Here is a 14181-nt window from a genome sequence, read left to right on the forward strand (position 1 = left end):
AGAAAGCAAGAAAGGAAGCACAAAAGGCAGGAAGCAAGGAAGGACATCCTCTACAAATCTTACAAGTTTTGTAGAAACACCTTGTATATACAGGTTCAAACATCTGTGGCTAAAAAAATGTTCTTGTGTGTCACTGGAAAAACACATGTGCACTCAGTAAAATGAAGTACCGCCTTCACACAAGTAGAAACCATTTCACAACTGCTCTGTGATTGAGAGGCAGTGAAGCATGAAGACTAGAGCACAATTATTACTACTCACATTCAAGAAGTAGGCAGGACATAGAACATTAAAAGATAGCAGGTCTGGAGTATACAAACAGAAATACATTATTTGCCTTAGTATTTAATCAAATTGCAGGTCCCATTACTACACGATGTTGTGAAGGATAAATGGGTTCTAAAAGAGATTAGATTGATTCGCGGAGAACAAAGAGGTCTGTCACAGAAAATTAAACACAACTGTTAGAATACAGCTGGGTCATGAAGATCTAAACAGTGGTCTGCTGAAAGCTGGTGTGATGTGCTTGAGAAAGGATCACTTTATATAGGACCTGTTTGCCAGACCCTTTGCATCTAATTCCTTGCTCCAGATAGCAACAGGACACTAGGCTTGACAGACCATTGCTCTGATACAGAAGTTCTTTACCCACTGCTCTTTCTACTGAGCCAGGTCTGCAACTACTGACATACTCATCTGTTAATATTCTAATATCTTCATTCAAAAAATGATTTTTTAAGATCTTCTAAATTACGGTAACATGTATAACCTCAGAGGTTTATGATATATTACACTGAGGTTTGAGGGATCTGGGATTGCTTCAGATCCATTCAAGAAAAGGGGAGGAAGGGGTTCTTGAGAACCGTATCAGTGTACATCATTCCCATGGACTCCACATTCTCAGTCCTAACTGGCTAGAATGCCAGTCTGTAGACTTCCATACTACTTTATTCTCTTCAAGATTTAACATGAGCCAAAGTTATGGACGAAGAACAACCAGAACACCAAGAAGCTGTAAAAGCCGACTGCCCATCAATCTCTGCAGTCCTTTGACAACCGACAACTTTTCTTGCACATTTGAGCAGTCAAAAGGATGCTGATCTCATGATACACGTGGAGTCACTTGTTTCAGGCAGAATTCCATACTCTACACTGCATGGAAGTGTTTGCAGATAATTTGTTCCAGGATACATGACTAAAGAGTTCCATGATGTGATGGCATTAAAAAAAATCACATCTATAGAAAACCAAAACTACACTATTGTTTCAGTTTTATGCCAAATGCAATGACCCCATCTTTCAAGTTTTCTCATTAAAATTGCCTATGTTTGTATTATTTACTGTGTTAGTCTGTGTCTGTAGCTGGAGCATGTGAAATACAGCAAAGGCCATGTTTAGGACATTCTTCTGCTGTGAGGCAGTGCTCTTGAACAGCGAAGTTTAAGTTTCAAGATAATCCCATTCATGAGTCCCCAAACTCTGACCAAACTTTATTATGTGAAACCTAAATATCAATTCATAAAAATAACATCTGATTCAATTAAAAATTCCATACTACTCAAAGTTTTTATTCCAGTAATCTTTATCTCCTTAAGAATCCAAATTTTTGTAAGAAACTGAGCCTCCAAAATTGGAGCAAGAAAACTGGTTATAAAAAATGGGTGGGTTTTTCGGTTTATTTTGGTTTTTTTTTTCAAGTTCCATCATTTGTAGTGCAGCTAGAAATCTCTGCTTTCAGAAATAGGTGTCTGAGGCAAAATAGTGAACATAGCTTGCCAAACTGAGAAGAAAATCAATTTTTACTAACTTTATAAGAAAAGCACTCTGATTGCAGAGGAATGCAATCTTCACATTCTTTTGCTTTAAACTAATGTTAATAAATTGTTAATAATTCAGACGTTTTGTTTTATTTTTGCGTCAACAATAATTGTTTACTAAGCACAATATAGGTTTTGGTCTCCTGCACAGAAATTATATTCCCACTTTTTTTTTTTCCCAAGTAATTTCTTCATTCTGATTTACATTTCTGGTCATGAAAGCATAAGATGACTAGCTACACAACTAATGCAACATGAATATTTAAGTTGCACATGTTAAGTGAATAAAAATACTCAGTTATGCAAGTTCTAAAATACTCTGCCATACGCAGATGCATAAAATACAGCATCATACAGTATAATTCTTGGAATCTAGTATTTTTGGTAATAAATTGTACTATTATTTCAAGGGAATTTTATACAGACAAAACCCTTAGTATTTTACAGCAAAGCACTTTTCATATATGTTAACACACAGAGACTCTGATTGAAGAGAGTTTGCAAATGAATCCAAGTTTCCTCAAGTTGTGTTAACAATCTGGATACTTCTTCCAATAGGTTTGGTTCTGATGAGAGAATCTTAAGATGTAACTGAAAATGAAAACAAGCAGTTACCAAAACAAATAGAGATAATAAAAAAATTAAAAGATCAGTTTCCTCATTCAATTCCCATACTTTGCTTTTAGGAATGTCCCAAGTAAGGGATGGACTCTTTTCCTTCAATTAATTCCCTCCATCTAATGCTGTCTCCCTTCTGCTAGTCTTTTACTCCCACATATGTATTAGATGGGATAAGGCAGCAAAATGTCTTATATATGTTATCGCTTTACTAGATCATCTGCTGCTGCTGAATCCATCCTAATCACACACTTCTCTAGAGGGTAACTTTCTCCTCTTTCACAAATTCCTCTTTAGGCTAGAAAGGCTAAACAGATGGCCTGAGGTCAATCAGGATTATTACTTTAATTATTTGTTTTGCATAAAGCAAGAAGAGTGTTGCCAGCACACTCCATACTGATACAGGAAGATAATGTCTCTCTATGTAATAAACAGTAACCTTGGTAAAGCATAAAGAAACCTCTCAATCTTGTAGAAAGGCAATACATTATTACCACTTAATGGATGGAATAGTTATTTTCCTGGCTACAACTTAAATCTAGGAGTTTTGCTAAGCTCAGAGCTGTTTTACTTGGAACCTACAACAAAAGATAGTGGTATTTATTTGTCACAGGGTGAGTTTGTATTATTCTGTTGTAGTTCAGATCAGGAGTACATTTCTGAGGCAGATTATCTAGCTGTCCCTAATCTACCTTGCAAGAGCTAAATTTCTTTTGTATGAAACTAAACAGAAAGATGAATTCTATTATCTAATATTGCAACTATTAATTATATCCAGTCCACATGACCAGACTAATAACAAACAGACTAGTAATAGACATGATAAAAAGGTCACTGGGGAATGAATATCAAGACCTCATCCCTAAGTGTTTCACTCTACACACCTACCCCTATTTGTCTGCACTAGTTCTTGTGGAGCTGCCCCACACATTCTATTTAACTTCAACAAAAGGAAAACAGCAAATCATATTTGTCCAGTATTACACTCTTATCTTTAAAACCAATCCCTGCAATACTGCTATTAAGAAATACTCAGTTAAATAGACAGTATTACATGTGTCTGAATGTTTCTAACAACTTTTTCCTAGTAAACTGTAAATAATTGCTTTCACACGGTATCATAAATCAGAGTATCTTGACAAGGTAAGCATTTGTACATCAGAAAGGTTTCCATCTTCTCCATAACCACTTTCTCTCTAAGAGTAACTGCTACTGTATTTTACCACAATAACTTGGTAATAACTTCATTACCTCTGTGATGCTTAACAGGTAACAGAAGAAAGGCAGTCCACTGACATGGAAAGTAAAAGTCAGGCTTGCAATGTCTAGTGACATTATGCATTCAATTCTTTTCTTACTTAAGACATGGCATAGCTTAGTTTAGCAATTAACAACCACTAAGTAGTTACATAAGTTACAAAAATAGAAACAATTCTAAGTAATGAATATAAGAAGAAAACCTGTCTTGCATGGTCCTCTTCACAATATCTGATTTTTTGCAAGTTTTGCTTGACTGTGAGCAGATGAGATGTCAAATTATCAAATACATTCATCAGTCATTTTAAAACCATCCCCAAAAAATTGTTTCAAGCTAACAATTTACATCCTTTTACTGGACAACCATAATTTTGCACAGGACTAACATAAAATTTTATAAGAAAATTGTTACCTTTAAAAATAGTGCAAGGTATGCCTGAGCAAGTTCAAAGTTGTACTTCTTGTTCAGCATCCTCCCAATCATTTTCAAAAAGCTTATCATTACCTCCATTGAGCCACCACCTTCAGGAGCCAAACCCCTTAGTTCTATCTCAATATTAGATGGTCCCAAGCTTTTCAGTAAGTGAAGTGGAGCTGTATCTGTGTTAAAGCATTGAGGTATACATTATCACTAGCATTCACAGAAAAGAATATTACAAATCCTTCACAGGTACAGGTTTATTCAAAAATTCTTAAGCAGTAACTGTTATGTTTCAAGTTTCTACTGTTTCCCTACTTTTTTTGTTTTCCACGAAATGCCATCCTGCCTTTAATTTACTGCCCCCTCACATGCTACAAAGAACTACATCTCTAATAAAACAGTTGCATTTTATTTGTAAGTTCACCTTAAAAAATGCAAGTAACACTTTTGTACTACTATCATGTAACACTGTCATTTCACATCTCTTGGCAAAAAGAACATATATATACTTGGGACTTCAAACTGTTACTGAAAATATATCCTAGAAGAGACTAGGAATCTTTACGGTGTTTACTCTTATAGACATTAAGCTAAATTGAGGATCATCTGCTGCATCTAAGGTAATTACTACTTTTGTTACATAAATTTCTCCTGTTTTTCCTGGGACCTGGGAGGTCATGGAGTGTTGAAAATCTCTTCCCTGGTAGAAATACATGCAATTTACAAACTCTCCTCCTCTTCATAAATGCTCTTCCTCAGGATTTCTACAATCCTACCTATCTTAGAGAATTCTATCTACTTGCTTTAAAAATGTAGAAATAAAAATGTGTATGGTTGCAAATACAGCTGTAGGTAAAAACATTTTTAAAAATGTCTTCTAATTAATATTTCTTCTGCTAAGAAGAGCAACTACTTATACTCTTCTATCATGGTAACTAATGGTATCAGGCATTGGCTAATATTCCTTAGATGGTATAAATCCATTTCCATCTGTATTTGATTCCTGTGAAAATCACTAGCTAGTTTTAAAAGTAACTGTGATATTAACCGTACTAAACAGATGCATTTACTCATTTTTTTGCTGTGACATTAAAAAAAACCCAAGAATGGAACACTCTATGAAGGTGTTACACATTCAATATGGAAAAAGTGGCCAGCTCAACCTATGTTCCACTGTTCTGATGTGAGGTACGAAACACTCTCCATCCCCATGGTAAGCCAGGATGGCTTGTAGTATAACACTCTTTATTTGCATAGCCTAGTCACCTTCAGAAAAGATGCCTGCAAACAAGCAAGCACAGAGCCATGTTACACTCAGGAAGCCAGTAGTTTCCAGAGTCAGGATCAGCTAGCTCCCTGGATTGGTATTACAGCACAGACCCTGGCGCACACCTGCCTTGCAGCAGAGAGGTGGCCTGAGGGAAGCCCACAGGACCACTACTGCCACACATCATGAAGTGCACTCACTGTCTGGTACAGCCAGCCTCTAGGTGCTTGGTTAGGTTTTTACATACTCATTCACGTGATGTCTCACTCCTCTCTGAGCAGCTCTGAAGCAGCTTAATAGAATACTATCAATTGAAATATCAAAAACATAGCATAAAAACACACCTTGTTTGAGATAGATAATAAAGTTCTGCACACAAAATGTTTTAAGTGCAGTTGAGTAAGCTGGTCATCTCAAAAGTGTTTAAGAAGGGGTACAAAAATTCCCAGCAGAACTGCCTGGTGGACAAGCTACCAGTGACTGTCCATTTACATTTCCAAGGCAGCTATATTAGCAATAATTTCCAAAAATCTAAATTTCAACGATTCTGTAGCAGCACAAGTTAAACAGGGAAAACAGCAAGTGCATTCTACATGCAATTTAAGTGACTGTATTTCAAAATGTCAAAAGAAACCCAACAGCTTCCTTTATATCATTTCTTCTTTAGCTTTAAATTACAAAGCATTCAATTAAAACTCTGAGTCTACTAAACATTTAGAGAAGTAGCCCTTGAAAATAGAACTTGCTAGGCAAATTATGTTTTCCATGTTTCAGTGAATTGACAACTATTTCTCACCAGATCATTCCCTTCCTTTCGTACCCCACAAATAATACGTAGCACCTTTTCTGGGTGAGATCATCACAATCTCCAAAAAAGTCTAACAATCTTAGGCACGTCACCTTCTTTCTCTATATGGGTTTTAACCAGAACTGGGCTCCATGCTGCAGGCAAGCTGGAGTACCAATGGATCTTTGATCTAGACTGGCTATCTATGTATTAGTCAGCTTTATACATAACAGGTCATTCTCTTTGCCTTTGCTACTGTACTATACATATTTTTTTCCTTGTGCACATTATAATTCTGGCATCAGAAATCAAATGTATATCAAAATATCATTATCATTTACATTTTTAGTGAAATGTCTTGTTAACTTACATTCATTCGTGCTCAGGGCTTCTTCAAGATGAATGTAGAAATCAGATTTCTGTGCCAGTACTCCAAGGTTTACTACCTTTGACTAGACCATGAAAATATGAGAAAGTGTACGTGAATATGCAAACATATTTTTACATCTCAATTAGATTCTTCTCTTACTGACGGAATAAAAGACTTTAAGAAAGCAAGCATTAATGTAAATGTGTTAAAACTGCTACTTTAAAGTTATTCGCAAGATTTCATTCAGAACTAAAAAACATTTAAGATTTTCTTTTAAAATACACTAGACAAACACTATTATATTGATTCCTGTTTTTACCTGTGTATCATTTTGTTCCTCTGGAGCAATGTAGCGGGGTATAAGACCAGGAAGTGTTGGGATGAAGAAAGGGGCTGACTTAGGAACTTTTGGTGGCTCTTTTGGTTTATTTTTTTTCTGTTAAACAGATATATGAATTAAAATCAGCATCATAGTAAGAACATGTGTGAATTTTCTTTGTCAAAAGTTTTATTTTTGAAATACTATGAAAACTCTAAGGACTAACTGAGAAGTAAATATGTAGGTAAAATGTTTTAGCACTAAATATGAAAGTACTCTTTAGAAGAAAAACAGCCCCTCTCCCAAATCCCAGAAATTGTGAAAAGCACCATATAGTCTTCTACCGCAAAATCCTGAAAAATACCTGAAAAATAGGATCAAATTTTATGATTGGGTAAATGCAGTTCATACAACAAGGGCAAATATTTATGGCTGTATACTACTATTTCTTGCGCATTCCTTCTTTTTCTGATTATGGGAATGCCTGACAGTGATTTGGAGGCGTAACCTAGAAGAGTTTTACAAGCACCTTTAGTTGCATTGACATGGAAACATCTGCCTTCGGACAGCTATCTTGCATGTTGCAGAAACAGTAATGGCAAAAGTTATGAAACAGTTCCTCCTCAAGATTTCTTGAACATGGTTCTTGAGAATGGTTAAGACAACTGTTTTACACTACAGGAGAAAGAGTCCTTATTTTACCTTCTTCTTAAAAATTATAATTCAAATACTACAGTAGATAAGCAATGGTATGCCTATTACCTTGATAATATCAAGACTGAGTAGATTTTTCCACCTTGATTCCGGTAACAAGGAAAGTGTCACCAGCTGTTCTCCCAATTGCTCAGGTGAGACATATTCTATCATTTCATCACACGTTTCTTCACCTCCTGTCACATTCACATCTTTCAAGAACAGACATCTTTTATGAACACATGTACTTTACATTTATCTTTTTAAAAATCAAAACAATATTATTTCTTTTGCATTTTTTGAAAAACATATGCGTAACAGCTATATATATGGGTGCTAACATAACATATAGCTGAAAAGCTACAGAAACAATCTTTATTAAACCTATGAAATATTAAATTTAAATTGCAATTATAGCTAAAATGCAGAATTGGATAAACAAGATTTTAAAGACTAACAAGATTTATCCACTTTGGCTGAGATGATATAAAAGCAAATTTATCATCTACTAAAGGAAGAAAAATGGATTACTTTAAAAATTTTGTTAAACTGTTTTAAAATATATACAAGCAAGTTCCAAGTTCCAAGTTACAAATCTGTAAAATCTTTGCATTTAAGTATGCACAATATTCACAATGTGTTCATAGGTATGACTGAAGTGGCACATAAAAATTAAGAAAATCTCAACATTAAAGCACAATATCACACAACAAAAGAAAAGCAGTCTGTCATGAGGTTTTCTCTAGACTTCCTATGTGGCCTTGACCAAACACCTCTACTTTCCCTTCCTTTTTGCAAAATATTACATGGCTGAAACCATAAATGTGATGGAAAAGCCTAAAACAACCAAGAAATGCAAACCATTAAAACTCTGAGCATCTAAACAGGAACTTTACATTTGCTGAAGACAGAATGTTAATTAAAGCATTCAGCCACAACCAGTTTATAGGATTAAAACATTCAAAGTTTTGGGATGAAATCTTGTCTCCCTAATTTAAGTATCTAATATAAGTATGTTCTTAATAAAACAGTCAGCATCATGTTATGTTCCTTGCTCTTTTATGTGGTCAATAGCTAAGTGTTTCTTCTCCAGATAAAGATCTAAATGTAGGCACTGCAGGGCAGGCAAGATCTCCATCTAGAGGCCTTCAGAAGCACAATTATTTCTTTTAAATGTATCAAAAAATGCAATTTCGGACTTTCTTTCACTGGGAATCTAGCACAGGTACATGGCAAATCATCTGAACCCAATTCTCTTGCCAACAAGCCAATATGCAGCAGTGAAACTACCCTGGCATACAGGCAGACAAAAAAAGTCATGGAGGGAAGTGGAACAAAGAACAATCCTCTTCCTTCTGTTCAAACAGTAACAATTTCAAACTAGTCTCACAGATGTCAAAATGGAAGGTATTACACAAGTCTGGGATTAGAGAAAGTCAGCAAATAGCACAGATGTTTTTATTACCTACAAAAATCTCCTTGAAGATGTGGAGATCATCACAATGTAATTCTTTACATCTGAACATAGAAACATGAGTAGATTGTAGTAAATAATATTAGTGTATGAGTAGGTATGCCAAAAATGGCAGAAGCAATAGCAGTTCAGAGAAACAAATGCTAAGACACAATGAGTTTTCACTGAGGAAGGAAACCATCTTCCATTTGAAATATAATACCAAACTGAAAATAAAATACTCTTTCATCTCAACATTACCTTGCACAGGGCAGGTGCTAGGGAGTATCACTACAGAAGGTTCATAATCTGCCGGAAGGGGCCGTAAAGAGACAAGTGAATACAGAGAACGGTTTGACCTGAAAAACAAGACAAACATTTTAAAAACAATTTTCAGTCAATAGGAACAAGTAGACATAATTTTAGACATAATTTTTACTGCAGTCTAATACTACTGCACTAAGGCAATTCACCAGCTTCTATTCAAGATTAGTTTTCATCATCTACAAGATAAACAAGAAATGAAATGCAGTGATATACATAATCTGAAAGTCTGAAGCATAAAGGCTTAAGTATTATTGCCAAGAACATTTAATACATGTGGCATTATGAAGTATGATTACTTCAATCATTGCCAGATACTGTATTTATTTGAAATTGAAAAAATGCCTAAAAAGCTTGCTTGGTCCTTAATATGTACAATATGTTATGCAAACATAAATGATTCATCCTGCTGTCACAGAATTTCAGATTAGTACTTTTAGCAAATTTTCTTGAGGTTTGGAACATGCACACAAGTCATTCTGGCAAATGATTTTTTTCTGTCAATATAAACCAGGTTTAGGTAAAAACATTTGTCATTATTCACAATGAAGCACTTTTACTGAAGCATAGGAAAGTCTAACAATTGAACACTCCTCAGGCAAAATGACAGGCAGCCAATGTAAGCTGAAAGATCTATGTATCAAAAAAACCCCCAAACCAAACCAACCAACCAAAAAAACCAACAAAAAAACCCCCGAACACTTAAAAGGTGTGTTACTTCAGTACTGGACCTCACTAGTCATTTGCTTTAAAGCCGTATCAAGAAAAATTGAACTAAACCACATTTTAAATCTGTGCTGATCTATCATTAACAAACAGAAATAATCACAACTTCTAAATTCTACTCAGAAGTCTACATTATAGACAACATTGTATACCAGGACACGAAGAAAAGCCCTTCAGAAAGTAACACTACAGGAGCACTTTCAAAAGGGGTAAAAAACCCCTGGTAGACTCAAAGGAAAACTAAGAATGACGTAACAGAAATTCTTTAGAATAAGAAAGAAACATTTAAAAAAAAGAGATCATTTAATTCTCAGAATAAATATCGTAACTGCAAGAGATTTCAAGATGTACGAATGACAACAATACAGAATACCTGTCTTAATTAGAACCAGAGAAGACAAAACCCTGGAGATGACACTTTGCAGAACAATTCTTTATTTGTGATAAAGGTGACTAAAAGATTTCTTCCCCATCTGAAATTCTGTGTAGAAATAGTTATATTACATACTCACCACAAATAAATTCCAAGGTCATCCACATGTGTGGAAGCCAGAAAATCTCCTGTAGGAGACATAGTAAGGCTCACAGCTGCGGAGTCTACCAAAAAACAATCTATGAGGCTAAAGAGAGAAAACACAACAGAGAAATTCTCAGCAAGATGAACTTGTTTATGCATATCTGAATTACAGCACAAATACAACTGAATGCAAGCAAGACACTGGAAGTATATATACAAATTATCACATCAGAAGTGTTTGAATACAACATATAAACTTAGCAAATGAATGGCAGCATGCAACAGACAATTCACCTCTGTAAAATTCTCTAAAACAAGCTACAGCTGGTACATTTATGCTACCTCCATAGATATCCACATTCTGTGGAAAACATGATCAACTATCTGCCCACATTCAACTCCTTATGACTAACACTACTCTTTTTAGTGGCCATAAATTTCGTAGTTCCAATCAGCCCCATGCTGTTCTGACCTCATCTTTTAATGCTCTGCTGTTATTTGTCAATTCCCTCTCTCAAGATACTTCATATACACCTGGTTAACCCTAGGATCTAATGTTTCTGAAGTAAAGAATGAACTGTACACTGCAAAATTTGATTATCTGCAACAGTTTGTTTTGACACTACTCTATCTTCAGCCTGATATACCATTCCTTCATCATTCCTTTCACTATTGCAGAAAACTGAAAAATACCATATAGAAAGAAAATTAAAGCATTCAGTAGTATGTGACTATTCTAACAATAAGCCACTTTTGACTTCTGGATGATGCTGGAAGTCCTGGATGATGCACACCCTAGTAGACTCCACTCAAGCCCGGGTTCATAGCACTGCTGGTCACTTCTTGTGGTGTAAATTTCAGTTATTTCAAATTGTAAGAAGTAGTTGAGTTTGAGAACTAGTTCATTGAGAGAAACAAAAAGAACAAATAGAGAGCTTGAACACTTTGTTCTTGCTTACAGACTAAAATCAAATTGATAAGTGATGACAGCAGCTAATTCTACGACCCTGTTCTGTTCACTAACCATAGAAAAAATACTGATGTAAAAAAGCAGTTTAAAATGTAAAATATTGTGGGCATGTATTTTCTTAAGTACTGAGTACTCCTGTGGTGGTTTGACAAACCAAATTAAAAATAAAAGCCATTTTTTCCCTGAATGGAATATTTTATTCCTTCTCCATGCAAGATGTACATTGCAAGTAAAAAGTAATCAAGTAAGAGCCACACCACGGGCTGGGCAGAGAATGGATTGAAAGCAGCCCTGAGGAGAAGGACTTGGGGGTATTGATTGATGAGAAGCTCAACATGAGCCAGCAGTGTGTGCCTGCAGCCCAGAAAGCCAACCGTGTCCTGGGCTGCATCAAAAGAGTGTGACCAGCAGGTCGAGGGAGGTGATCCTGCCCCTCTACTCCACTCTTGTGAGACCCCACCTGGAGTACTGCATCCAGCTCTGGGGGCCCCAGTACAAGGAAGATACGGAGCTGTTGGAGAGAGTCCAGAGGAGGGCCACGAAGCTGACTGGAGGGCTGGAGCACCTCTCCTATGAGGACAGGCCGAGAGAGTTGGGGTTGTGCAGCCTGGAGAAGAGAAGGCTCTGGGGAGATCTAGTTGCGGCTTACCAGTACCTTCCAGGTGGAGAGGGACTGTTCATCAGGGAGTGTAGTGACAGGACAAGGGGTAATGGTTTTAAGCTAAAAGAGGGTTGATTTAGATTAGAAGTTAGGAAGAAATTCTTCACTGTGAGGGTGGTGAGGCACTGGCACAGGTTGCTCACAGAAGTTGTGGATGCCCCATCCCTGGAAGTGTTCAAGGCCAGGTTGGATGGGGCTTTGGGCAACCTGATCTAGTGGAGGGTGTCCCTGCCCAGAGCAGGGGGGGTGGAACTAGATGACCTCTGAGGTCCCTTCCAACCCAAACCATTCCATGATTCATCACTTTCAACATAAAATATACAAACACCAAACCCATAAATACCAGAACATGTATCAGTTACGCTGATACATTTTGCACACAGTACACAATGGCTAGAAAATTTACCATAAACACTGGTTTTAGTTTCGAAACCATCCTTTTACCACAATCTTTACCAGTAACTGAGAAATACTGTTCAATAAAGCAACTGTAAGGGACAACTAAAAAACAAAGTTACCATTAAATTGAATTTTTCTTCCTACTGAATGTAAATCATGATTAAAATTACACGCTGCGAGTGAATCAATACACTATAGGACAATGAGAGACACGCTTGTAATTTTTAGGCAAAATGTACAGTAATTGCTAAATAAATCCTGCCTGGGGGCTGATGCTGAAGGCATTCACCTTCACACTTCCTGCCTAACTGCAAAAGTGAGACAATGGAAAGTATAAAATTGCTAAGCTCACCATACCAACACGTTTCTTGCACCATTCTTTATTAAATATTCCATCCAAACTATAAACAGTCAGCTTGTGTCCTTGATTCCTTAATTTGCCTATGCTGCACTGCAGAAAGAAGAATGTGCCTAATGCCAAGGTTTCTGCTTTTAACACAAATTAGTAATTTTTTTTCGAATTCTCAAAAAGCCCTACATGAAAAACATGCACTAGGAACACTTACATTATCTAAGGACAGTTAAGCAGTATTCCCAAGTAAAAACAGATGTTCAATAATTCAATGGTATGACATCTGTTAAAGTCAATTGGTATTTTCTGTAATGTTGGACTTAATAATCTAAAACCATATTTTTCATCCTTTCATAAGGACAGTATCAAAGCTGAGTCTTTAGCATGCACAGTTTATAATCTGGTTCTTTATTTATGAGCAAATATATGACATTAAAAGTAAATCAAGCACTTGGGCTTTTCTTCCTTTTCAGTACACTTCTATGCCTATAGTTATAGGAAAACCTTTCCTTTAAATTCTGGAAAAACAATTTAATCTAATTACAAAAACAAGGTTTGTCATGTAGCCGCCTAGACTTCAGCTTGACCAGAATTTCTTGCAGTTACTTAGAGAGAAGAGACAAAATATTTACTTATGTGTTATATGCAAACAAGAACTACTGCTAGATTACTTTTATAAAACAGTATGAATGGATACTTACTGCAAAGTGTTATGCCATTAAAGAAATGAAAGACATAAGTAACATTTCTGAAGTTTTATCATTAATGGCACATTGTTTTGTGGGCATATCATTTTGGAAAGCGAAGTGTAAGTCCAGTGTTAACTTCCCTCCCATTTATACAGGAAAGAAGACGGTTACTGTCCATCCTGTCCCATTTCACAATAATGTCATTCATCATGGAAGGATAGGTCAATTGTTTGTTGACATTCAACACACTTTTTGTAGTAAAATGATAACTGTTACAGTATATAAAATTATTTACCAAACCCCATCAAAAGTAATCAATCCAAATGAAATCATTCAGTCCCAGGCATGACCAGAGCTGCACACTGTGTAGCACTACTTTAAATTAATAAAAATCTATCTGATGTGTTGCTAAAAGAATGCACTGGCAGAACTCAAAGTTACTTTTCAGCCTGTTTTTTCTGGGCTCCTGAACTTTTTGTGTGTACTTCTGTACTTCTTGGCCAAATTTCATTTTGGGAGAAGACTACTCACAGTGGATCAT

General features: G+C 36.0%; 1 protein-coding gene across 1 annotated transcript in view; it reads right to left on the minus strand.

Moving 5' to 3' along the window:
* Positions 1–1547: 1547 nt before the first annotated feature.
* The window catches only part of WDR36 (WD repeat domain 36), a 39357-nt gene continuing 26723 nt past the window's right edge, over positions 1548–14181 (minus strand). Inside the window, exons 17-23 of the mRNA XM_075740050.1 lie at positions 10565–10672; positions 9264–9361; positions 7619–7761; positions 6857–6973; positions 6538–6619; positions 4105–4292; positions 1548–2408 (exon numbers count right to left, since the gene is read on the minus strand). Coding sequence (XP_075596165.1) covers positions 2259–2408; positions 4105–4292; positions 6538–6619; positions 6857–6973; positions 7619–7761; positions 9264–9361; positions 10565–10672 — 886 coding nt within the window. The 3' untranslated portion in view covers positions 1548–2258. The remainder of the gene's footprint in view (positions 2409–4104; positions 4293–6537; positions 6620–6856; positions 6974–7618; positions 7762–9263; positions 9362–10564; positions 10673–14181) is intronic.

The sequence above is a fragment of the Balearica regulorum genome, chromosome Z (assembly GCF_011004875.1).
Source record: "Balearica regulorum gibbericeps isolate bBalReg1 chromosome Z, bBalReg1.pri, whole genome shotgun sequence".
Lineage (NCBI taxonomy): Eukaryota > Metazoa > Chordata > Aves > Gruiformes > Gruidae > Balearica > Balearica regulorum.